At 34.5% G+C, this 26,110-nt stretch overlaps 2 protein-coding genes across 2 annotated transcripts in view; both read right to left on the minus strand.

Moving 5' to 3' along the window:
* The window catches only part of LOC133326583 (bridge-like lipid transfer protein family member 1), a 40,433-nt gene extending 22,824 nt beyond the window's left edge, over window positions 1-17,609 (minus strand). The window contains exons 1-13 of the mRNA XM_061535211.1: window positions 17,505-17,609; window positions 10,708-10,843; window positions 10,499-10,642; window positions 9,335-9,462; window positions 7,068-9,266; window positions 6,002-6,370; window positions 5,456-5,943; window positions 5,167-5,382; window positions 4,973-5,102; window positions 4,477-4,902; window positions 2,621-2,901; window positions 2,423-2,549; window positions 1,816-1,902 (exon numbers count right to left, since the gene is read on the minus strand). Coding sequence (XP_061391195.1) covers window positions 1,816-1,902; window positions 2,423-2,549; window positions 2,621-2,901; window positions 4,477-4,902; window positions 4,973-5,102; window positions 5,167-5,382; window positions 5,456-5,943; window positions 6,002-6,370; window positions 7,068-9,266; window positions 9,335-9,462; window positions 10,499-10,642; window positions 10,708-10,843; window positions 17,505-17,609 — 4,836 coding nt within the window. The remainder of the gene's footprint in view (window positions 1-1,815; window positions 1,903-2,422; window positions 2,550-2,620; window positions 2,902-4,476; window positions 4,903-4,972; window positions 5,103-5,166; window positions 5,383-5,455; window positions 5,944-6,001; window positions 6,371-7,067; window positions 9,267-9,334; window positions 9,463-10,498; window positions 10,643-10,707; window positions 10,844-17,504) is intronic.
* Window positions 17,610-25,279: 7,670 nt separating this feature from the next.
* On the minus strand, window positions 25,280-25,761 carry LOC133326585 (SUMO-conjugating enzyme UBC9-B). The gene has a single exon (XM_061535214.1). The coding sequence runs from the start codon at window positions 25,759-25,761 to the stop codon at window positions 25,282-25,284; it is 480 nt and encodes a 159-aa protein (XP_061391198.1). The 3' UTR covers window positions 25,280-25,281.
* Window positions 25,762-26,110: the final 349 nt, after the last annotated feature.

Genomic DNA, 26,110 nt, shown 5'->3' on the forward strand with positions numbered 1-26,110 from the left:
GAGCATGCACCAGCTGATTAGTACAATTTGCCCAATAATTGAAACCTCAGCATCCCGTACACAAAAAGGAGACAAGACGATATATGCCAAATATAGAAGAATAAGTCTCCTTCCCATCGCATATAAAGTGCTATCCAGCGTACTGTGTGACTCTGAGCCAAATGCTGGAAAAAACACACGAAAAACACATCGACACATTCCACCTATTCATCGATTATAAAGCCGCATTCGACAGCCCTATCCGTTCAGAGGTGTATAAAGCCATAACAGGCACAAGATCGGAACCCTTCAATACCTAATGAGAATTCAGACAAGGTGACAGTTTGTCGTGTGATCTTTTTAACATCCTGCTGGAAAAGGTCATACGAGACGCAACGGTGAACACCAAACAACACATGTTACTCGCCTACGCCGATGACATCGACATAATGGGTCGAACATTGAGAGCGGTAACAACCACCTTTCAACAAATTGAGAAGGAGTCTGCCAAGGTTGGTCTGGCAGTAAACGGCGAGGAGACCAAGCTGATGGTATCAACGAGAACTACAGCTTCGAGGTAGTCAAAGGTTTTATATACCATGGTACGGCCATAAATAAAACTTATGATATCAGTTTTGAAATTCGGAGAAGGATAGTGATGGCCAACAGATGCTACTATGGTCTAAGTAAGCAGTTTAGAAACAAGGCCACCTCCCGCCAGACCAAACTCACACTTTACAAAGACGCTGATACTACCCGTGCTGTTATATGGATCTGAAGCATTTGTACTTACGCAAGCAGATGAGGCAGCCCTTGGAGTGTTTGAGAGAAAAATTCTCCGATAGATCTATGAGCCGATCTGCGTTGACGGTGAATATCGCCGTCGAATGAACCATGAGTTGTACCAGCTATTCTCGGTCATCGACATTGTTAGACTATTGAGCTGCAGCGACTACGATGTCTAGGTCATGTTGTGAGAATGGATGAAGATGCGCCAGCCCAGAAGCCATATAAAAGCGAACCAGCTGATGGTTCACGCAGAAGGGGAAGGCCAAGAATGCGTTGGTCTTTCAAATTGGAAAAACTGCGCGAAAGACCGATGCGCCTGGAAATCTTTTCTAAGCTCGGCTTATGAAACGAAAGTTCTGTCACAAGCCAGCTAAGTAAGTAAAAGAGGCGTGGATTTTTCAAAGAATATTTTTCCAAGGCCTAAAAGAGGTGTGGATTTTTTCAAAGAAAATTTTTTCAAAGCCTAAAAGAGACGTGGATTTTTAAAGAACATTTTTTCAAAGCCTAAAAGAGGCGTAGATTTTTCAAAGAATATGTTTTAAAATAATATTTACAGAAACATGCAAAAATATATTCTCAAAATAATAAAACATTTTTTTATCATTCACAATAACGACGACATGCCAACATATAATTAATACCAATTATCTATAAAGAAAACGAATTGTTTTCAAAACAAAAAGTTTTGAAAATTGTTTCAAAACAAACTGCTAACTAAAATTCAAAATTAATTTATTATTCCTAACTACCAATTTGTACTACATCATAAAGACAAAGAAAATCGGCCAATTGTTTTTTATTTTTTTCGTTCCAACTATTTTCAGAAGAAACAAAACTAAAAACCAGAACAGACAGATGTCAGTCAAACTAATTCAATAAAAAACAACAGATTCTAGATAAACCATAGAAGAAAAAGACAAAGAATAAAAACATAGTCTAATAGAGTTTTGGGGGTTGTTTTATTGTGGAAATGTGTTGTTTTTCTTGTTCTTATTTTTTTTTTTTGGTAGGAGGGAAAAAAATTTAGTCTAGTTAAAAACTACTCACATCATGAATAAAATGTCGATACTCAGGTCTTGATGTAAGTTTTCTGATTGGTGTAGCAAGACCATGAATACGTCTGACGTCTTCGTTCTATGAAATTGATGGGATTTTTTATACAATTTTGAATTTAAAAGATGTTTTCAATTCAAATTGGGAGAAGATGATTATTTTATTTTTTTTAAAGAAGTATATACACGACGAAAGGGTTATGAAAGAATGGGGATGTCATGCAAAAGAAAAAATATAGTTTTTTTTATAAAGAGAATTTGAAACAAATTAGTTTTAGATTAGTTGGAATTTTTGTTACATTTTTTTTTTTTTTTGGTTTGAAATTTAATAATGAAACTGAGGCAAAAACGATTTTTTGTTTAATTTACTGAGTTAAGACAAAAAAGCTAAACTTATATTTATAATTCTTGTTTTTGTTGATTACTTTAGCTTTTGTTTAGAAAAGTAATACAAAAATTAAGTTAATTAAAATTTTAGTTTATATGTTTATCACTTTTTTCGGTTGTAAGAAAAACAATTATAAAATATATATGAGGTTTGATCAGGTGGAATTTTGAAGGAAATCGAAAAAAAGAAAAAAAAACACAAATAAACCACTTACCAATTCCGTGGTACTTTGTGGCCTTTTCGATAAAGATTTTGTATTTGTTTCTGGTGCATGTATCTCCAAATCACTTCTATAGGTATTCAATGATGACAAAGTGGCATTTTCGTTTTGATTGCCAATACTAGAAGCAGAAGAAGAAAAACAGGAATAAATTAATTTTAAATTGATAAAAAAATGGATTTTTTTATTTACCTTAAATCCGAAGAGAACCTCTTCTTTCCCGAAAATATAATAGAACCATTGTGATTTTTAATGGATCCCCGCTGTGACATCATATTCGATATATCTTCTTCGGCTGAGAAAAACATTTCCGAGGGATTTTCCGATGTCAAAGATATTGTGCGCTGCACCTCACGTGTCAAATGTTCGCCGTTTGTTAAATCTGTGGGCAACTGTGCTTGCATATTTATATCGGCAATTTCAAATTCCAAGGGATGTGAATGGGGTGCCGAATGGGACATTTCATCGGGAATCTATAAAGAATGAAAAATATATTAAAATACCTTAATAAATATTGATTTGTTAATGAATATTTTTCAAGGCCCATCACAATGCGTGGATTTTTTAAAGAATATTTTTCAAGGCCCATAACAAGGCGTGAATTTTTTAAAGAATATTTTTCAAGGCCCATAACAAGGCGTGAATTTTTTAAAGAATATTTTTCAAGGCCCATCACAAGGCGTGGATTTTTTAAAGAATATTTTTCGAGGACCTCATTAAGGCGTGGATTTTTAAAAGAATATTTTTCGAGGGCCTCCATAAGCATGGATTTTTTTAGGAATATTTTTTTCAAGGACCTCCATAAGTGTAGATTAGTTAATGGAAAATTTTCAAGGACCTCCATAAGCATGGATTTTTTAAGGAATATTTTTTCAAGGACCACCATAAGCATGGATTTTTTAAGGAATATTTTTTTCAAGGACCTCCATAAGCATGGATTTTTTAAAGAATATTTTTTTCAAGGACCCCATAAGCATGGATTTTTTTTAGGAATATTTTTTTGGACCTCCATAAGCATGCATTTTTTAGGAATATTTTTTTCAAGAACCTCGAGAACTCTTATGAGCTTAGAATTTATAAAGAATATTTATTAAAAGATCTCCAGTACTATTATGGTCTTTCACAAGAAGAGACCTTCAGGTTTAGAAGAGACTATTTTTTAAGAATGTATTTTTAAGGATCTCGAGGCCTCCTCTGAGCGTGGACTTTTTTTCAAGGACTTTTTAAGGAATATTTATTAAAGGACCTCCAGGACTTTTCGGGTCTGTCGAAGGAAGAAAACCTTCTAGTTTATGACATAATAATAAGGCAAGTAGGGCTCCTGGAAGTGTTCAATTTTATAAGAATATTGTTTCAATGATCTCCAGGGCTCTTATGAATATTTTTCAAGGAACTCCAGTACTCAATAAAGATTTTTTAAGAATATTTTTCAAGGCCCTCGATACATCTCTGATCGTAGACTTTTTAAAGAATATTCTTTCAGGACCTCGAGAACACCTTGAGCTTAGATTTTTAAAAAATATTTATTAAATAACCTCCAGGACTTTTTGGTATTTCAGATGAAAAAGACCTTCTGGTTTGGAAAGGAATATTTTTATGGACTTGCAGAACTCTTAGAAGAGTAGATTTTTTAAAGAATGTTTTTCAAGATCCTCCAGGACTCTTATGACGGTAGACTTTTTAATGACTATTTTTTCAATAACATCCAGGACTATTAGATAGAAGAAGACCTTCTGGCTGCTATAAGAAAAAGATCACCTGGTCTTCTAAACAAAGAAGACCTTATAGTCTTCTATAAGAAAACCTTAGTCTTCTATAATAAGTCCTTCTAGTCTTCTATAAAAAGACCTTCTAGTCTTCCATAAAAAACTTTCTGGTCTTTTATAAAAAGAAGGCATCTGATCATGTGGAAACCTTCTGATTTCCCACAACAAGACCTTATGGTATTGTTGGTTTGGTTTTCTATAAAAATACCTTCACACAATATTCTTATTTTGTATTTTTTCTCAGACATTTCTGTCTTTTCAATTATTTCCAATTTTTCTTACCTCCAATTCATCTTCAACATTTGCCTCCCCAGTCAACCGTGAATCCGAGATACTTGTCTTTGGCGGTGATACACGCAATGTATTATTTTGTGATTTATTTGAATCGGAACCACGACGATATACAACAATTTGTGAATCGGCTGAATCTTGACGCAAAATCTTTTTCGATGGACTATCCAGTAGACGGGCATATGGAACTTCTACAGATGTTTGTCTCGTGGTAGAATATGAATAACGTTTGCTACGTCGTTCCAGTGTATTTGGTGAACCAATACTTTCTCGTGATTTTCTTCCATTCATATCTTTGTCTAGGGTAGAGGCACCACCTAGTTTCATTTTCGCAGCCATTTGCTCAGCTTTGCCGGCAGCCAAGTCGGATTTTTTCAAACTACCATTAACGGCAGTGGGTGGACGATAAAGTTTGCCCTGAAAGGGAAGATAAAAATAATTAAAAATTTACAAAAAGAACGGAATGTGATAATCTCAATCTCCTCACCTTGCCAGTAAACTCTGCTGAATCATGCAGTGAAACTGAATGCAAGCTGTAGGGTGGTGTGTGAAACACCAACTGCCCCTGATGTAAAATACTTTCACCAAAGCCATAGTCTTTGTTGTTGTTTATGATGCTGTCAAAAAAGAGATAATGTTATTAATTATATGATCAGGAGAACGATCTTATTTGGTACTCACAAATATCTAGCAATATTATAGTTATCCTGTAAATCCTGTGCTGAGGGCTTAAAGAATTTCAAACCATTACGATTACTACCAAAGAAGGCACAACCACCAATACAACCACAGCGAGAAATATCCACAACACCAGTCATATTGCCAGACGACGTTGTTGATGTGTTGGACCACAAAAACCACAAACGTTTATATTTCATGTCATGTTCGCGCAAGAAACTAAAAGGAAAAAAGAAACCCGATTCAAATAAAACCAAATTCCATCAATAGTTGCGTTTCCGAAAATACTTACTTATGCTGCACCAAATGCAGTTTATGATCGGGTATGGGCAATGCAGAGGCACCCTCCAATAGTATCGGTCCCAATGAGGTACAACCTACCTCCACCCAATTTTCAAAGAATTCACTATCATAAACAGCCGATTGTGTACCAGCAGCAGCATTTGGTCTTCGACATTCGGAAAAACTATCCCGCAACTTACGTGAACTTTCCTCACGTGAATCTCTACGTTGTGAAAAGGAGTTGGAACTACGTTTACCTTTGGCCGGGTGTGTTCCATGATGATGTATGTCGGATTTAACTGACTCTTGATCGGCTCTACGTAATTTACCCGAACGATTACTACCAGTGGTATTGGTATTATATGAATTTGTCATGTTTGTTGTACAACCAGCATTTAACATAAACAGTCTTATCAATATTGAAGGTAACAGGCCGGATATTCCTGACTTGACACGTTGGCCGTGTAGATTGCAATTGGCCAGGCGGATGGGAGAGATCTAGGAAAACAATTTGATTAATTTTAAATAATATCTTAAACTTTTTTCCCGAACTTACCCAAGCATGTAAAGCTGTGCCGCTTTCGATTAGATAAACATCTACCGCATCTATAGAGACACGAGTCATTTTATATTTAATATCCTCGGCCGAGGGACATTTATATTTATTTTCCTCTTTGGTATGGGGACACTGATTACTCGGTACACCATGATGACAATTGCGCACCGTTTTGGGTGATTTTAAACAATTTTCGGGATCCACAGCCAGCAGGGCTAATGTCTCCAAACCCACTGCAACATTAAATAATTGGGGTAGAGTTAATTTTCCGGACAGCTTACCCAGCTGAACCTCAACAAGCCAAGAATATTCCAAGGTATCTTCATCTAAAGCACAACCTTCATTGCTAAACATGGCATGGCCACGAACCTGGAAAGGAAGGATAGATTTTAATAATTTAAAAAATAAGAACAAAGGAATAATTTCCAAGGACTTCGAGAGACGTGGATTTTTTAACGAATACTTTTTCAGGACCTCTAGTGGGGTATATTTTTCAGATTTTTTAAAGATTTTTTTTCAAGGGTCTATACAAGGCGTTAATTTTTTAAAGAATATTTTTTTTTAGGCCCATAAAAAGGGATTTTTTTCTATTTTTTAACATAAAAGGCATGGATGTTTTAAATAATATGTTTTAAAGAATATTTTTTCAAGGACCATAAAAGGCGTGGAATTTTTAAAGAATAATTTTTAAGGCCCATAAAAGGCGTAAATGTTTTAAAGAATATTTTTTCAATGTCCATAAAAGGCGTGGATGTTTTAAAGAATATTTTTTCAAGGCCCATAAAAGGCGTGGATGTTTTAAAGAATATTTGTTCAATGCCCATAAAAGGCGTGGATGTTTTAAAGAATATTTTTTCAAGGCCCATAAAAGGCGTGGATGTTTTAAAGAATATTTTTTTCAAGACCCATAAAAGGCGTCGATGTTTTAAAGAATATTTTTTCAAGGCCCATAATAGGCGTGGATGTTTTAAATAATATTTTTTCAAAGTTCTATACAAGGCTTTGATTTTTTAAAGATTATTTTTTCAAGGTTCTATACAAGGCTTTGATTTTTTTAAGAACTTACCTGTACTGCCGACAACATTAAATGGCCCTGATTGATATGTTTATCACGATTTTGACGTGGCACCAAATCCGATGTTATCAAATATGAAGGGCTAACCAAAACTTGCAGCGTTGTTTCATGATAACGTTTATTCATTTCGAAACCGAAACGTTCTATGAGCACCACAGGACAGGGTGGATCATTTTCATTGCAATTTTTCATTATGTGAGCCTGTATATCGTGTATAATGACGGATACTATAACCTCCAGTGGTCTATAGAGTCTTGGATCAAAGGGTTTTTGTTTTTCCTCGGGCACCGTAACTTCTGATATTGATTTGGTGGCCAAATCTTTATCTTTTGATAAGAGTTGATCTTTGGGGTTAATGGGTGCTGGTATGACGGTTTCTTTGGTCTTCACATTCGATTGTTCCATATCGGTGAAATTTTGATCTTCGCCGAAGATGTTTTCTTTGAGATTTATGAAATTTCGTAAAACATTGCCATAACACATTAGCACAGAGGAGCCTATTTCCAGCTCCACTGTCACATGATCTGCTGGCAGAGTGGAAGGGTCGAACTTTTGTTGCTGTTCTGCGGCCTTTTGCCAATTGGGATTGGGTGATTTCCGCGTTTTTGGTATACGCATTGGACTGAGCAAAATTTCTTCTTTTTCAGGTGTTGTTATATCGGCCTGAGGATCTGGCCCCAGCGGAGGTGCTGGATGATAGACATATTGTATTGATAAGGCCACAATTGGCACTGTCCAACAATCTATCCAACCAGCTGAACGTTGACATATTTTACGCCATTTTTTGGTATACAACTCGGGTCGGGTTTTCACTTTACCGCTTCTGGTCAACAGACGGGCATTTTCATCGATGGCCAAGACAATGGGCCTTGTCGAGGATACTTCTGGTACATATAGACTCAAATCGAGACCCTCGCCATGTATCCAAAATTTCAGAGTCACAGTTTTGGGTAAAAAATCTTCAAATGGCAGAGCAAAACTCATATCAAAGACATCGCCACAAAAGGCCAAGTGATTGTTTTCCTGATTCGCACTGGAACAGTCGATCCAATTGTATTCATTGCACAAGGTGAGAATTTCAAATTCATTAAGGAGTATATTAAATTTACAGGTATATGGCACAAAGGATAAAATATCCGGTCTGGCTTTGCTGGCCCAATCTTCGATGAGATCTTGAAAGAAACATTTGTGTTTGTATACGATGTAGGCAGTTGCTTTGCATCCGGCCAATGAAATGCTCCAATCCTGGGGAGCATTCCATTTGGTGGGGTAGTGTATGCGAACTTTATATTCCAGCGATTCAAATTCGGCCAAGCTGCGATACTGCAAGGAGGTTGTTGCCTCCACATGGAACAATTGACCTTGAATCTTCGACGTGTAGCCATCGGGATGTGTTACCCAGGGTATCGTAACTTCCACATAGGAGGCTGGACCCACTGTTATGTGCATGGCATTTGTTTCCTTCTCTTTGGAGAATAAAATATCAATGGTGGCTTCATTTAGGACACACAGCGTGACATCAAAACTTTGATAGCTACGTAGCTCCCCCGGCTTGGGCATTGGGGTGACTTGCATTTCCTTCCAATCGGGTGGATAGAAAAATTTAAATAAATGATCACGTTGACGATCGGCCCAGGGACCATAACTGAAATCTGTGCCTTTTAAACATTTGATATTAATACCCAAGACGGGTAATGAGGGTTCCACAGTATCACCATTGGCCAATGTAATGTGTACCGGTTCTTCGGGAACCACACCCGGTTCATCCATATAGAAATATAAATCCATTTGATTGGACATCATTACAACAAAGCCCTCGCCCATATAACGTGGTGGTTCATCTACCAGACCCGTATATTTTGGACTGGGGGCAAACATCACCTTGGCATTTTCTACATTGGCCTTAACGAAATGCATAAAATGATCCAAACGACACACCGCCGGTTTCGTACTATATGTACAATGGGCCTCCTCCATGGATATTGACAGGGTGGTGGGTGTCAGACGATTACCGAACACAAATCGTCCCGAACATATATCAATTTTAATTACTGGTATGAGATCACGCCATGTTGTCGCTTTCATGGCTTCGGAATGTTTGACGCTTTGACGTTTACTTTGGCGGGCATTTTCCATATTCATGGTGTGCTCCTTGAGTTTGATGCGTTCCTCTGTGGATAGGGAGTCCGTCTGGAAGAAAAGAAGAAGAACAATTTATATATTTTTGTTGAGAATCTTGGTAGTTTGATAAAACTTACCGGTATCAAGACGGAAGGTTTCAAACCAAATGTCCTTTCCAGTTCATCATATAGCTGTGAACGATTGTAAATATGCAATTCAAAGCCATTTAATTGCACAGATAACCGGGTATCCGAATGGGATAAATCTGAAAGAAAGAATAATTGAATTTTGAATATGAGTATTCAACAAAAATTAATTTTGTTGAAAATTGAACAAAAAATTTAATTTAAATTGCAAATCAACAAAAATGGAATTTAATTTACAATTCAACAAATATGGAATTTAGTTTACAATTCAATAAAACATTTAATTTATAATTCGTTAATTCATTAATTCATATTTTTACAATTTCAAAAATGGAATTTTGTTGAAAATTCAACCAAAATTTTGAGAAATTAAATAAAAAGAAATTTTGTTAAAAATTAACAAAAAAATAAAAATTAAATTTTTTCAAAATCAACAAAAAGAAATTTTGTTGAAATATTCAATAAAAAAATTTAAATTTTTTTCAAATTCAACAAAATTTTTATTTGTTGAAAAAAAAAAAAGAAATTTAGTTGAAAATTCAACAAAAATGAAATTTAATTTACAATTCAACAAAAAATTAATTTTGTTTACAAAACATAAAAAAATTAAATATTGTTTAAAATTCAAAAAAAATGAATTTTGTTGGAAATTCAAAAGTTAAATTTTGTTAAAAATTAAACAAAAATTAAATTTTTTGAATTTAACAAAAATTAAAAAAATTATATTTTGCTGGAAAATGAACAAAAAAGAAATTTTGTTAAAAATTCAATAAAAAATGTAAATTTCTTTCAAATTCAACAAAAATTTAGTTTTGTTGACAATTCAACACAAATAGAATTTTGTTGACCATTCAACAGAAATAGAATTTTGTTAAATTAAAAAAAGTTAAATTTTGTTGGCAATTCAACAAAAATTAAAAAAAAATAATTTTGTTGAAAATTCAGCAAGTTGTAGAAAAAAGAAAAAAATGAACTTTTCAACAAAACATAACATATTAAAAAAAATCAACAAAAAATCCAATTGTTCATAATTCAACAATTTAATTAATTTTTTTGATATTTCAACAAAAATGTATTTTTTTTTTTTTAAAAAATTCAACAAATCATTGAATCAAAGTTGCTGCCAAAAATTAAAATTCAATTTTGTTTACTTACCCTCAGATACATCTTTGGGTACATAGGAACGCCACCAACGAAATATGAAATAACCATCCTGTACCCGTACAGAATAATCGAATGTTATATAGACAAAATCACGAAACATTATTTTACCCGCTAATGGATTTAAAGCTACAGAACCTGTAAAAATAAACGAAGTCGTTATTTAATAATATCTCTTCTAGTATAGATTTTGAATTTCTTACCTATTTTAAAGAATGCTCCCTTGATAAACCAACGATTGGCGATTTTTGTTATTAACACTCCCATTAAACGGGAATTGTAAAATGTGATGTAGGTAACCCATGTTATTGATGTTAGCAGCGAACAGAGAAGCCATATCTGGAAAGAAAAATTAAATTAGTATTATAAAAATAAATTTGGCAAAAGGGAATTCAATATTCGGTTTCGGATAAAATCTTGATCACATTTTAAATCTTTCGATCAAAAATTATCAATATTTGTCCATGTTTTTTTTTTTTTTTTTTTTTTGTGGAAGCCCTCATATAAAGGCATCCGGTCTTTCGATATATTTTAGATACATATGGGATAGAAAATCTTTTTATCTACAAGTGAAAAAGTGTCAGTCGGTGTTGCCGACAAATATATACCCTATGGAATTTTGATCCTTTACGGGGGAAGTACTAGAAGGAGTGGACCGATAAGTCTCATCATTCACATTATACAGTCATGGTTAAAATAATGTTCAAAGTTTACTTTAAATCGGATGATCCTTTTGCCTGATATAATAAAATTAATTTTGTGGTGGACCGATTGGTCCCATTTTCGGACATAATCTAGGTAAGGTAAACATATTACCATCTGCAAAGTTTCGATTGAATTGGATATACCGTTAGCTTCATATGAAATGAAAACTTTTTAATATTTTTGAACGTTTGTGGGGGAGGTACTAGAAGGAGTGAACCGAATGATGGGTCTTCGTTCAACATTACACAGCCATGCTTAAAATATTAGGTTGTGCAAAGTGTACTTAAAATCGCACAATTTTTAAAATTTTGTGTTGGAGGTGCCAGAAAGAGTGAACCTATATTCAAAATTTTCGACCTTAATCTAATTTTTGAAATAAATACTACGATGTGCAAAAAGTATCTAAAATGGATTTGGTTCAAAAAAATGGGTCTAAAACCAAAATTTAGATGAGGTACATTGATGCCGTAACCATAAGACGAAGAGTATAAAAATGAACAACATTGCTCTACTTATTGGGGTATTCCACCATATGTTCAACCGAATTGGATGTAACATTATTAATTCTCGTCAACAGACGGCAGTTTCATGAATGTAATGGGTCTTGTCGAGGCTCAAATTTAATCATAACAGATAGGGAAATAAACAACAAAAAATAATTGAAATCATGCGCTTGTGCTGAAAATGTATCACCCTAAAATCCACGCGTGTATTACTCCTTGGACAACTTTTCTTAAAAAAAAGATGATTACGCTGATCCTTGAAAAAATATTCTTAAAAATTATGTTCATTAAGGAATTTACATAATATTCGATCTTGTTATTGACCGGAAAAAGTCTACGATATTTACGAGATAGTGGTTCAGCCTCTCGCAAATGTCATCAAGTTTAGGTCCTGACGCCAGAATCGTACAATCATCCGCATATGTTACGATCTTTATGCCGTCCGGTGGACGTGGAATTCCAAAGAGGTATATGTTAAACAGTTCCGGAGATATTTCCTGTCTCTGAATTCCACATATGACTGGCGTCCACACATATAGTTCACGATCCAACGTTTCAAACTTGGCTGGAGGGTTGTTCTCTCGACGTCCTCGAACAGCTTGGCGTAACTGACGGTATCAAATGCCTTTGATAGGTCCAGCGCCACCATGACTGTCCTGTTACACGGCCTGTTCTGGTTGAGTCCTTCTGCTATGTGTGTGGAAATGAAAATACAAATACAATGTTACGATTAGGTCTAAATCCCGACTGACTATCATGTAAAATGGGATTTTCTTGTTCAAATGTAAGGTATTCCAAATTTCGAGGTCTAGTAACTTTCTAGTGTCTTGGGTCGGAAGGAAGATAGTCTAATCGATCTATAGTCATTAGGCAGCGTGGGACTCAGCTTCCCGGCTTTCGGAATGAAGATTACAGTTAAATCTTTCTTTGGTATGTACGATGAAAACAGAAAAGGTCTTAAAATCCTCCCGGGGGATTTGTACGGTGCAAAGCTATTTGTTGGCCATACCAATTAGGGTAGCTTATTGTATTCTCTATCACCTTCTCCTCCTCCTTGGCCCGAACCATATGTCGACGTGTATGTTCCACATTGTATTGTCATTTTGATCCATACACCCAGGGAAGTGGATCGATGATAAAAGATCTACAGCCTCTCTTCTGGATTTTGTCCGCGTTCCATTACCTCGCTTAAAATTACTTATCGATTGGGGATCTTCAGATATTATTCTGCGAAATCTGACCGCTTCGTAAACTCTTTTGATTGATTCACTTAAGCAAACCCAAGACGTTTAGACATCTTGATTTCATTTTGTACCTATTTAATTGTTCTCTGTAATATGCTTCGTGCGAAGTTAGTAGTTCTAGTTAATACCAGAGACTATTTCGATTCCGGACCTTTAACAATCATTAACATTTTAAAACGGGAATGGGGTTCCCATAATTTGGTGTCTATGGAAAATAACATTAAATAATAATTCACAAAACAATCGTTTCCAGTTGCAATAAAAAACATGTTTATACATGAACACAAATAAATCAAACGTTATTTTGTATCAAACAAAACATATTTATATACAGCACCTGCATTATCTTATCTCCCCCAAAATCACTTAACAAAAAAATAAATAAATAAAAACTAAATCCGCCCAACCAACACCCACTTCAAGAAGAAGAGTGAACACATGTTTACAACCCAATGTTTTGACATCATCAATCATTTCGTCGTCTTTTGTCACCTCACCGGTAAAAAAATAAAAACAACCGAACCGGTTTTTTTTCTTTTGGTAAACACAATAATGTGAGTAATCATTAAATAATGTTTGAATGAATTACAACAATAATAAGAGCAACAAGTGTTTATTATTGCAGGGCACTCGCGCACGCATGCCGCATTATTATCTTATTTACATTACACACGATAAGAGAGAGAGCGAGAGAGAGACAAACCCCCCGGTTTGTTTACAAACACAAACTTCAACAGGTGGTTATTTTTGGGGTGGTGGTAGAAGAAGTCGAAAATAACCGAAAAGATAATAAAAACAAACATTACGATAAACAGCTGATAATTGGAGTAAGGCCATAAAACTGAACACAGCTTGGGAATGTTAAAAACAATCAAGGGAAGGGCGAGAAGTGGAAAATTACATATGTGAGCCGGCGTAAAATAGACAATTTTGGCGGCGTACAATTTTTACAAAGCAACTTTGACTATAAATATCGAAGGCGTACGAAAATTTTGAAAGGCGGTAATTATTACCAATGGTTTCGGCGGCTTATGGGGTAAGAATTTTTACCATTGGATTATTGAATTAAAAAAATATATATTTTTATATCAGATATATAGATAAGTGACCTGAAGGGAGAGGTGACTCTATACCCGACTAAAGAAGAATTTATTATCGAAATAAAGGGAGTATTTTTGGACGAGCTAAGGAGAGTATTTTTAGACGAGCAGCGGAGAGCCTTCAAAAACAAGTTGAAGAAAGTCTTCATAGACGAGCCGAAGGGATTCTTCATAGAAGAGCTGAAATGAATCTCTATACACGAACTGAAGGGAGTCTTTTTAGATATAACTAGTGAGCGGAGCAGTATAGCCGGACGTGGCCGACCATATAATACCCTACACAACTACCAATGAGCGCTCAGTTTCTACGGTTCTATATTCTGAGCTTGGGCAACATTTTTGGATACTTGCACCCTTGTGACCGATTATAGGTCAACAGCTCCACTTTCAAACCCTGTTATATTTTCCAAATCTTGTCTTTCCAAGGTGAATATTTTTGCCATAATATAAAAATTTGGTAACTTTAGGTTTTGATTGATTTGATCATAGGAATATTGACCGATCATCACTTAAACAGCCGTTCTATTTAAGGGTCAAGGGTCAACCACTTCTCTTGGATATATGTTATTTTCACACAAAAGTCAGGGTCCATTTGACCCGCTAAATATTGACTGATCTCTATCAAAGCAGGCATGCTTATTCTTTGGCCCGATTCCCTTCTTCATGCAAAATTTCACAATGTTCGGGTCGTAATTGCGGCCTCTGGAGCGACAAAAATTAAGTTATTGGCCCATTTTCACCCCCTAAATATTAACCGATCTTCACAAAAAATAATAGGGATTTTCATTGCTCAAAACCGTTACTATTTGCAAAATTTCGTGAAGATTGGTCCATAAGTGTGGCCTGTATCGTGTTTACAAATTATAATGGACAGACGGACACATCGATCGACTCAGCTAGTCGAGAAATAACGATCGGTATACATAAAGGACCAATCTTTTTCGGCGTTACAAACTCTTGGGGCTGCAAAAGGCTATAATACCCTGACAACATAGTTGTGTAGGGTATAAAAAGTTCCGAACGATTTCAGTTGTTGTAGAAGTTTCTCTACGCAATGTGGTCATGATTCTAACTCTGGGTTTAAAAAAATTTTTAGTCAATATATATCGAAAATCGATTTCGAACAGGTTAAGCAAAATGTAAATATCGAAAAGTCGAGTTTATAGTTTATCAAAGGCGAAAGACGACTTTCGCGCTAAACTACCCTGTGCCAAAACAACTCTGGTTTATCTAGGTAGGTGGGGCTCTGCTGCTGCTATCAATGCCGGATGTTCTCACAAGGATTGTTTTTACCCTGATTCACGTCCACAACATAGCTGTCCGGACTTCAGATGTTATTGTGAAGACATCCGAGACGTCAGTGAGAGACTTCTGTTAGGCAAACTCGTTACGTTCTGGCACGAAAGCGCATTGAGGTCCTAAATTGGTATTCTTCCTGTCCTAAGTTTCGACAACAGGCCATCTGATTACAACAGACTATTTTCCGGGCATCGCGAACTATTTTTCACATGCATTAAAAAATTGACCCAAAACCCATATTTTTGACTGGTGCACTATTTACCTAAAATCGTAGAAAATATATATGGGAGCTATATCTAAATCTGAACTGATTTTCAAGAATCTTGGCACACATTATTCTAGACTTAATTTAGTACGCTATGCCAAATTTCGTGCAAATCGAAAGATATTTGGCGCACCAATTACCTTAAATCGTACGAAAAAAATATATGGGATCTATATCTAAATCTGAACCGATTTTCACGAAACTTAACACATCATTCCGGACTTAATAAGCTGTGCCAAATTTCGTGCATATTGAGGGATATGTAGGGACTTTGGTGCACCATTTACCTTAAATCAAACGAAAATATATATGAGAGCTATATCTAAATCTGAACCGATTTTCACGAAACTTTACGTACGCCATTTTAGACCTAATTAAGATATAATAGGGACTTTGGTGCACCATTTACCTTAAATCGGACGAAATTATATATGGGTGCTAAATCTTAATATGAACCGATTTTTACAAAACTTTACGTACGTCATTCCAGTCTGAGTTCAATACGCTATCCCAAATTTCGTGCAAATCGAAAGATATATAGGTACTTTGGCGCACCATATACCTAAAATCGGACGAAATTATATACGGGAGCTATATCTAAATCTAAACCGATTTATCCCAATTTCAAAAGGGTTCGTCCTATGGCCAAATAAATGAGCTGGGCTCAATTTAATACAAATCGGATGATAAATGCGACATGTACTTTGTTTACAACTTAACATGGACAGACGGAAGGACATGCAGAATGTGATTCTATGCATATTCTCACCAGGAACCATGGGTCTATCTCGTTTCCTTTTGCCTGTTACAAACCTATGCACAAAGCCATAATACCCCTGTACCACACTGTGAAGGGTATAAAACCTCTGGAAAACAAATTCAGAAAAATCTGATCGTTTTTTTGTAGAAACACTACCAAATGTGCAAATTGGATACTCCCTTCGAGAATTATCCTGCGCACCAGCCGGCTAGACGGACATTTGTAAGTCGACTCCAAATTTTCTGAAACGGATTTGCTCCAAAGAAACATGGGGTCCCAAACCAATATTTCGATAAGGCCCATTTTTACCGAATGAAAGTGCATATTCTCTCATTAGCCATAAGGCTGAGGGAAAAAAATGGGACATGAGAGATTAGTATTACCAGGGTAATAAACCCACATACTATGTACAACTAATACAACTACTTCAAAGTTATTAGAGAGGCGGCTGCATATCAAGAAAAATCTGTAAAGGCGTCAATAAAATTTACGTCGGCATCGTATTTTTCACCTGCACCTTTGCAAAGCCCTAAACAGAACAACAACAACAAATTATACAAAACAACAAAAATAATAATACAAAAATATTATGAATGAATGGATTTTATAGACGCAATAAATTAAACAAATGTTAATAAAATTCTGTATTTAATAGAAACCACTATCTCAATGAAAGGAAACAATTGAAAAACTGAGATAAGAGTATTTGAAAAAAAAACTAATAACCAGAGACTACAATAAAAAAATTTGTTTTTATCAGTAGCAACAGCAAATGATGGGCTATAGGAAATGTGGGGCATCACAAAAAGGCAATGGACTGATTGCCAAAGCGATGCTCATCATCATCATATTTATTTTCGTTTAGTACAACAACTACAAAAATTATTGATAAGCAATAAGAAAACGAAAAAAATAACCAATTTGGTCAACTAATGACATTTCCTTGAGCGATTTAATTTAATCAATACGAAGAAAACCCAGATAACGAGCAAGAGTGCAAAAACCACCAATGCACAGAATGATTCATGCTAGGGGCGGCGTAATGGATACCACCACCCCATCACATTACCACCAACCATAATTTTTTTCGAAAATAATTTTTTATGAATCAAAAATGTAATTACCATGGGAGCATCGATTTTCATATTTTCCAAGGCAATGTGTCCTGTGGAATTCCATGTTCCTGCATCGGCAAAGCCGAAATTAATTTCATTCTCCTCCTGCTCCATGATTGTTGATGATGGCTCGCTCGCCTTGGCTGCCTCGGTTTAGTTCTGGACAATTTTTTTGTTTAATTCAATTACACTGAATACACACAGACACATGGACACACACATTCGCACACTCAGACCAGATTTATTGCACTTTGAACATTTGTGGAATACAATATTACAATTTTTTTTTTCTTTTTTCAATTTTGCTCGTTGCTTCCTGATATATTTCTGTTTTTTTTTGTATTTCCTTTGTTGTGTTGTGACTTCGATTTTTCGCACTTTTTAGGGCTGGGTTCATGTAACCACGGACCGAACAACCGACCGAGCAACCAACCAGCACCTTTCGATATTGTGATTTACGTATTTTTTGCACTCAATTCGTTTTATTTCTAATACAATTAAAAACTACGTCTAATTTTATGATTATCTTAATGTTATAACACATTTTGTTTCACGGGTTTCGTTAGAAAATTCACGGTTTTCTCGTTTTTTCACTAAATTTTCTCTACATTTTCCTCTACATTACCTAGAGTTGGGTAGTTTCGGAACGAACTAGTTCATTGGAACTATTCCGAGAAAGGAACGAACGGAACTAGTTCCAGTTCTTTAATTAATATAATTCCTTTCTCTGATCCAGTTCCTTTTTTGAACTATTTGAAGCAAAGGAACTATAAAGAGCAAAGGAACTATATGGAGCAAAGGAACTATTTGGAGCATAGGAACTATAAAGAGCAAAGGAACTATATGGAGCAAAGGAAATATATATGGAAAAACGAAAAAAAGAATGATGAAAGAGAGAGATTCAAAAGAACTATGTAGGAGTCGGAACTATATGGAGCAAAGGTACTATATGGATCAAAGGAACTATATGGAGCAAAGGAACTATATATGGAAAAACGAAAAAAAATAATAAAAGTGAGAGAGAGAGATTCAAAAGAACAGTGGGAAGCCTCCAAGACTCCAGCCTTTATAAAATTCGCTTGTTAATCGTCGTTCTGCCAAGACTCAAGCGACGTCGTACGCAAACCTTCGCCAACAAATGGTATGTTCCAGTACTTTTTATACCCTCCACCATAGTATGGAGGGTATATTAATTTTGTCATTCCGTTTGTAACTCATCGAAATATTCATTTCCGACCCTATAAAGTATATATTCTCTTGATCAGGGTAAAATTCTAAGACGATCTAGCCATGTCCGTCCGTCTGTTGTAATCACGCTATCTTCTGAAGGAATTGAGATAGGGTGCTGAAATGTTGCATAGGGTTGTCTTTTGTCTGCAGGCAGGTCAAGTTCGAAGATGGGATATATCGGTCCACGTTTAGGCATAGCTCCCATATAAGGGTACCCCCCAATTTTCGGTATTTTGGGGTTCTTGAGCGCGTTTTTCAAGCGAATTTGTAGTAAATGTATCCACAAAAAATTATAAGGGCACCCCAAATTTTCGGTATTTTGAGGTTCTTAAGCGCGATTTTCAACCGAATTCGCTGAAATTTGGTACAGTGGGTTCATATTGGGTACCAAATATCTCTATTTAAAATTATAAATATCGGTCCACTTTTTCATTTCAAATACCTGTCAGTATACCTGTGGTGGAGGGTATCCAAAGTTCGGCCCGGCCGAACTTAACGCTTTTTCACTTGTTTAATAGTAAAGCTAGTAAAAGGGAAACATTTCAAGTCTCAGAGTACAAAATAATTTGAAAAGTTCTGGAACGCAAATCTAGTAAATATGCCAAAGTTAGATGGCAATACTTCAAAATCAACATAAAAGCCAATCAGAAGTAGGCATTCCTGTTTACCATTTTTATTCGGACAAATTTTTCGAGAAAAAGGTTTAGAAAGAGAAAGCCATTTTGTTTTGTGCTCTCTTAAATTTGATTCAATGCTTTACCAGTTTTATGGGTTCAGGAACGGTTTTCGAGTAAAAAGTTGCAAAACTTGTAAAATTAGTAGATTCTTTTAGGTTTTGGAACGGAGCTAAAATAAAAAAGACGACTGAAAAAATTGAAAAACGTTCCACCTGCTAACGAATGGGAGGAGAAGACAAAATGGCCGATAAAGATGAACTCAAAATGGTATAACCGAAAGTTTACGAATGAGGTGGGATAGAGACTAAATGGAAACCGTGTTGTTTACGAATGAGGTTTAGGCAAATTATGATTAGGGATAAGTAAATCGACTTTCGATTAATCGACTTTTTGTATTGAAAAGTCTAATGCCATGTACAGACGAGCGTTGTTCCCTCTCTCATTCGTGGTTCGACTCTTAATTATGAAGTAATTACATAGTTCAAAGGAACTACATTAAGGAACTAGTTCCTTTTTAAAAAAGAAACGAGAATTATCGATCCGCTACGCGAACGATTGCCCAACTCTACATTACACATAGGGATAAGTAAATCGACATTCGATTAATCGAATTTTTGTATTTAAATCAAAACGTCGAAATCGACTTTCGAAGAAATCGCAGAGTCGACTTTTCAAAATTGGTCTGCGTTTGTTTTGATGGCGATGGACGGCTTTATTTTTGTTTATGTTTTGCAGGAAAACAATGAAAGACGTGTTCAGCTGGCATAAGTCAGCTGGCATATTTGAATATAAATGAAGGTTTATATCACTGTTGGTTTATTAAAATACCGTATATACATTCCAAATATTTATGTTTGGTCTGTTCCAGAACCTGCAAGAATGTAATTTTTACTACAAATTAGTAGATTCTTGCAGTACAGGAGCAGAGCATTTGTTTAAATATAATTATTGTAAAATAATAATTATTATTGTAATATAATAATTGTTATTAATATAATAATTATTATTAATATAATAATTATTAATATAAATATAAATATTATAAATACAATACTTGTTAATTTAAAAATTATAATTAATATACAAACTATTAATTTAACAATTATTATTAATATTGTTACGTTCTTGGATTTTAGTTAATCCCGTGTAGTCGTTGTTTTATTTCCCGATACAATTCGTACCAAATAAAACGCGGGTTCTTTCTGATTACGATTATTACAATGATTTTATTCACACAACTTTACTTTGCACTTTACTTTACTCGACGGTTTCAATTCGCGATCTGATTCACAACTGACTCACTGTCTTTCCATTTCCTCTATTTATATGAGCCCTGCCTGTCGCTACAGAAGTTTATTAGACGATCTGGTAACGTCTAGATTATTGAACAATCTACCAATGCAACAAACACACATACAAACTTACATCGAGTAAACAATAACAACAACACATACAAACTTACATTGAGTAAACAATAACAACAACACATATACAGGCGAGGGGGTAACAAAGAAAGAGGAATTAAGCGATCATCAATGATGACGTTTAACAAGAATTGTACGACAATAACAAAAATAGAAAATGAAAGAGGAAATGGAAGGATGTAGAAAAATCTATACAGTAGTTGTTGTTGTGAAGTTATTCAAATAAACTGCGTAGTAGAAATTTACGTTACAATTCAAATTCTTAAATTAACGGAATTCATCTAAAGTAACTTAAATCTAAATTTATATTCGTAACAATATAATAACAATTGTTCTTATTAATGTATTGTCCTTGTTAATAGTATTATAGTTTTTTTGTCCATGTTATTAGTATTTTATTAATAAATGTTATCTTATTTGTTATTAAAAATTAAAATATTAATATTATTATTAATAAATATTATAACTGTTTTTAATATTATTGTCATTATTTCTCTTATTATTGTTGTTTCTTGTTATTATTAGAATAATTATTTATATAAGTTTTATTATTAATAAAATTTATAATAAATAATTATTATTTTTAATATTTGGTCTGTTCCAGAACCTGCAAGAATGTAAAATTTTTACTACGAATACAATTTTTCCTTTATGATATCGGAAAAAAGTACAAATTTGTAGATTCTTGCAGTACAGGAGCAGAGCATTTGTTTAAATATAATTATTGTAATATAAAAATTATTATTGAAATATAATAATTGTTTTTAATATAATAATTATTATTAATACAATACTTGTTAATTTAAAAATTATAATTAATATACAAATTATTAATTTAATAATTATTATTAATATAATAACAATTTTTCTTATTAATGTATTGTCCTTGTTAATAGTATTATAGTTTTTTGTCCATGTTATTACGAATGTGTTTTTATTAGTATTTCTATTAATTATTAAATATTATTATGAAATGTTATTTTATTTGTTAAAATATTAATAAATATTATAACTGTTTTTAATATTATTGTCATTATTTCTCTTATTATTATTGTTTCTTGTTATTATTAGAATAATTATTTATATACGTTTTATTTTTAATATTATTATAGTTTTTATACCCTCCACCATAGTATGGAGGGTGTATCAATTTTGTCATTCCGTTTGTAACTCATCGAAATATTCATTTCCGACCATATAAAGTATATATATTCTTGATTAGGGTGAAATTCTATAACGATGATTGAGGTAATTGAGCGAGCTACCGAATTTGGTACATTGGGTTCTTATTTATCCAATAAACATTATAAATATAGGTCCACTCTTTCTGGTAACTCCCATATAACGGTAACCCCCCCCCCCTTCTTTTTCAGTTTTTGGCGGGTTTTAACCGCATTATCAACCAAATTGGCTGTAGTTTAGTTCTTTCCATATTTTGGTTCTTGAGCGCACTTTTCCACCGAATTCTCTATAACTTGGTTTTTATAATCGTATATGGTAACAAATCTCCCTCACAAAAATGTTTGATATTCGCCCCCTTCTTAGGAGTAGTCTGCATATAACCCCCTTTTTATACCCTCCACCACAGTATGGAAGGCATATTAATTTTGTCATTCCGTTTGTAACTCATCGAAAAATTCATTTCCGACCCCATAAAGTATATATATATTTTTGATCAGACGATGTTGCGTACCGTCTGCTGCGGCTCCTGGTGGGGTTCCAACCGGCTCAGTCGGTGCACGGCTTTAGGGTTGAATTCCCAACCCTACCACCATCAGACCTAGGGGTCGAACAATTAAAAAGAAAAAACGGAAATAGAACAACAAAACAAAACTCATCAGCTCTTAATTTTTAAAGGGCCCCTATTTCCACATCGTCCTATCTTCCTCCCTTACAGAAAAACGGTTAGCTCATCATATTAATCTAAACCTTTATATATAAAGAACAACATAGTCCATATTATAAATTTCTAACACCTAAAGCTATCGATTAGTCAATGCTTCAGACTACCACCACAATTTATTGGATCGGCACCTCCTGGCCACTTTATTACCTTATTACCTCACCTTAAAGAGCTCTCTTAGTTGGTTACTGGGGACATTACCATTTGGCCCCACAATAGGCAAACACAATTTCTAATATGATGTTTGGGGTAACCCAACACTTAATTATTTAAAATTTAGTATTTTTTTTTATTTTTTTTATTTTTTTCCGTTCCCTAGGTATTTGAGTTCGCGGAAGCAGAATAACGACTTTTTTAAACCTATTGTCAGGCAATTTGCCAGAAGGCATATTTCAGGACAGAAGCATATTTCAGTCTATTCGGCTAAGGATAACGTCTATATTCTGCAGAGGGTATTCGTCTTTTATAGTTAAGGCATTAAGCTTTCTGGCATTCAAAAAGAATCTATTTTTATCAGGTTTCCGCACCAATGTCGTCCGATTACTCCATGCTGAATCACTCTCCTCTATGATATAGAGCGCAAGCATGTTACCGATTTCTTGGTAAACTATTTCTTGGTGCTGGTGACAGGGGATAATGGTTACCTTTATCCGAATTAGCTCCCTCTATCAACTTAATCTCGTGCTTTTTGGTGCAGCCTAAACCCTTTTCTTCAAAAGTGGAGAAGTTTTTGACGACCTCATTTAGTTTTATTTTTGTTCCTCGGTTAACTCATGCATTTTAGGATTTTTATTTGCAGAATCCCCGTGTATTTTCCTTTGTAATATTAATTCCTTTTGTCTTACCGGAAATATTTGTGGAGCTATATCGAAGGCTTTCCAAAAGTCTGCTCTGAGATATAAATCAAGTCTGGACACAGAAATAAATCAATTTTCTAGATCAACAGTAACTTTTCCTAAAATCTTGTGCTTCTGTACAAAAGCAGTGCTGACGATCGAAATATATGGACTTATTTCTAACCCCAATTCTTCTATAATTTCCCGACAGTTTCATCCAAATATGCTAACTGTAGCCCCTGAATCTATGAGACCTTTAATTTGTTTCCCTTCAATATTTATAGTCGCATATGGTCTTGGGTCTTTTATATATTGGGATTTGACTATTGCTTTCGATACTGTTTTTTTTACATCCGGTTTTGTTCATGTTTTTGTATTAATTTTGCAATTTTTTCTTTACTTCTACTTTGAGATTTTTATCTGAATTGTTCTGTTTTTCCTGACTTTTGTTTTCATGTTGTTTTCATGGAATATTTTTGACCTTACTTTTGCATAATTTGCTTCCCTAACTTCTAATGGTAAATAGTGTCGCATCTTTGAATAGTTTACTTTATCGTCCGTATCTGTTAATTGGACTAGGCATTCAGATTCATCTATTTTAATTTCCGAAATCTGGTCATATCACTTTTAGTTAGACATTAGTGTCTATTTAAATTTTTTTTTTAATTTTTTGATTTTTGAAACACTTCTACCGTTGAAGTGAATGCCAGAACATGGCCGTATCACTAATAAAATGTGAAAGGTATCATTGTAAACTTGTTAAAGGTGCTCACCTTGTATCTCTGTAATATGAACTCGAGAATCTTATTCGTGAAGAGGGCACAGATTTCGTACAAACCCAAATTTGTTGATGCTGTGCATTTTCATACGATAACTTTAAAAATGTCCCTTTCTTTATTTATTTTCATGTGTGATACATGTGAAATACCTATATATACATTTGATTGCCAAGATGGAAAGTCAAAAAGGTCCATCGTGTCTACGCACTTAATATTAGCCACCGGAGTCCTAAATCCATTCGCATGTTTATGTGTGCATCCGTTTTTAAAAACTTGCAATCAATACCCACTGATAACGTATATAACCACGTGGTATATAGTTTTGCTTTAGGTAAGATGTCTTGCAACAAAAAGATAATTGAATACACCAAAATTCTTGACAATGTAATAATATACTCCACCCCTCCCCCTTTTTTAAATTAAAAAATCACATATCTTTTTAATGTTTTCTTTCATTATTTTTGTTTGTTTTTTTTTTAAATTATAATATTATTAAGTGCGAAAATGAAATTATTATGGTAGTAAATATATAAGATTAATAATAGTTACAGAGTTTGTTTTTCTTTAAATATATAATTTTGTTATGTTTAAGGACTTCTCATTATATTTATAAATACATGGATTTTTGGGGAGGAATTATAAAATAAATCCTAACGTAAAAAGACTGTTTCCGACATTATCTCTCAAATGCGGAAATTGCCAAATATCTTAGAGATGATGAGATGGCATGAGAAATTTGTTTGACTGAAAATTTTTGTTTTCTGTGTGGTGTTATTGTAGTATTGAAGAAGAATGTATATCCGACAATTCGGTTTGTTTTGCTTTGCTTTTTTTGTAATAATATCCTTGTTGTTGTTGTTTTTCTATAACTAATGGAGTTTGTTGTTGCTGTTGTGGTATTATTTAAGTAAAAAAATGAAACATCTGCCGTGTGTTTTTATTCTGTGGCAGCCATTGCCCTGGCCTGGGCACGCACACGTTTCTCATACTCCAATCGATTTTGACAATAAATTGTGTAAGCTTCGGCTTGGGCAGGATCCTTGATATTGGGCTCATTCAGCAAATCTTGAATACCCAACAAAATCTGTTTGATGGTAATGGCGGGACGCCAATCTTTCTCTTCATCCAACAACGATAAACACACCGTGCCGGAGGGATATACATTGGGATGGAACAATGGAGGTTCAAATTTACACTTGGGTGGAGAGGTGGGGTAGTCATCTTTGAAGATCATACGCAATTTGTAGAGACCACCCTCCCAGGGAGTACCCTTCTTACCGGGTATGGCACATTCCCAAATCATCAGATTCAATGTGCCGTCGGGATTTTTGGCCGGACGTGCAACAAACCCGAATGGATGATCTTTGCGCCAGGCCTTTCTTTCCTCGCCCAAACGTGTAATAGCAATACCAGACATGCTGTGTGAGAGTGTGTGTTGAAACTGTGAATGCCTTGTTTGATGCCTTCGTTCGTTTTAGTCTTCTTCTTGTTGGTGTTGTTGTAGAATTCTGGCTGCGGCTGCTGTTGGCTGACTGCTAGATATTGCGAAGGCACGCGTCTTATTTTTTCTACAAATTTCTGTCAAAGAAAAAATACACAATACTTTTTTTAATACAACTTCACTTCACAAAATCGAGCATGCTGTTCCGACTCTACCTTTTTGTTAGCAACTTAATAATATTTGTTTAGTAATAAACGGTTAATTTCAAGAGGCTTTATTTGAATTTTGTAAGCCTTCTTTTTTTGCAAATTTCCTCGCAAAGTAA

This window comes from Musca vetustissima, unplaced genomic scaffold (assembly GCF_032173495.1).
Source record: "Musca vetustissima isolate MV318-11 ecotype Yass unplaced genomic scaffold, APGP_CSIRO_Mvet_v1 utg11893, whole genome shotgun sequence".
Taxonomy (NCBI): domain Eukaryota; kingdom Metazoa; phylum Arthropoda; class Insecta; order Diptera; family Muscidae; genus Musca; species Musca vetustissima.

Bases quoted from the DNA above. Each gene is read 5' to 3' on its own strand.
- LOC133326585 (XM_061535214.1), bottom strand. From the start codon at position 25,761: ATGTCTGGTATTGCTATTACACGTTTGGGCGAGGAAAGAAAGGCCTGG.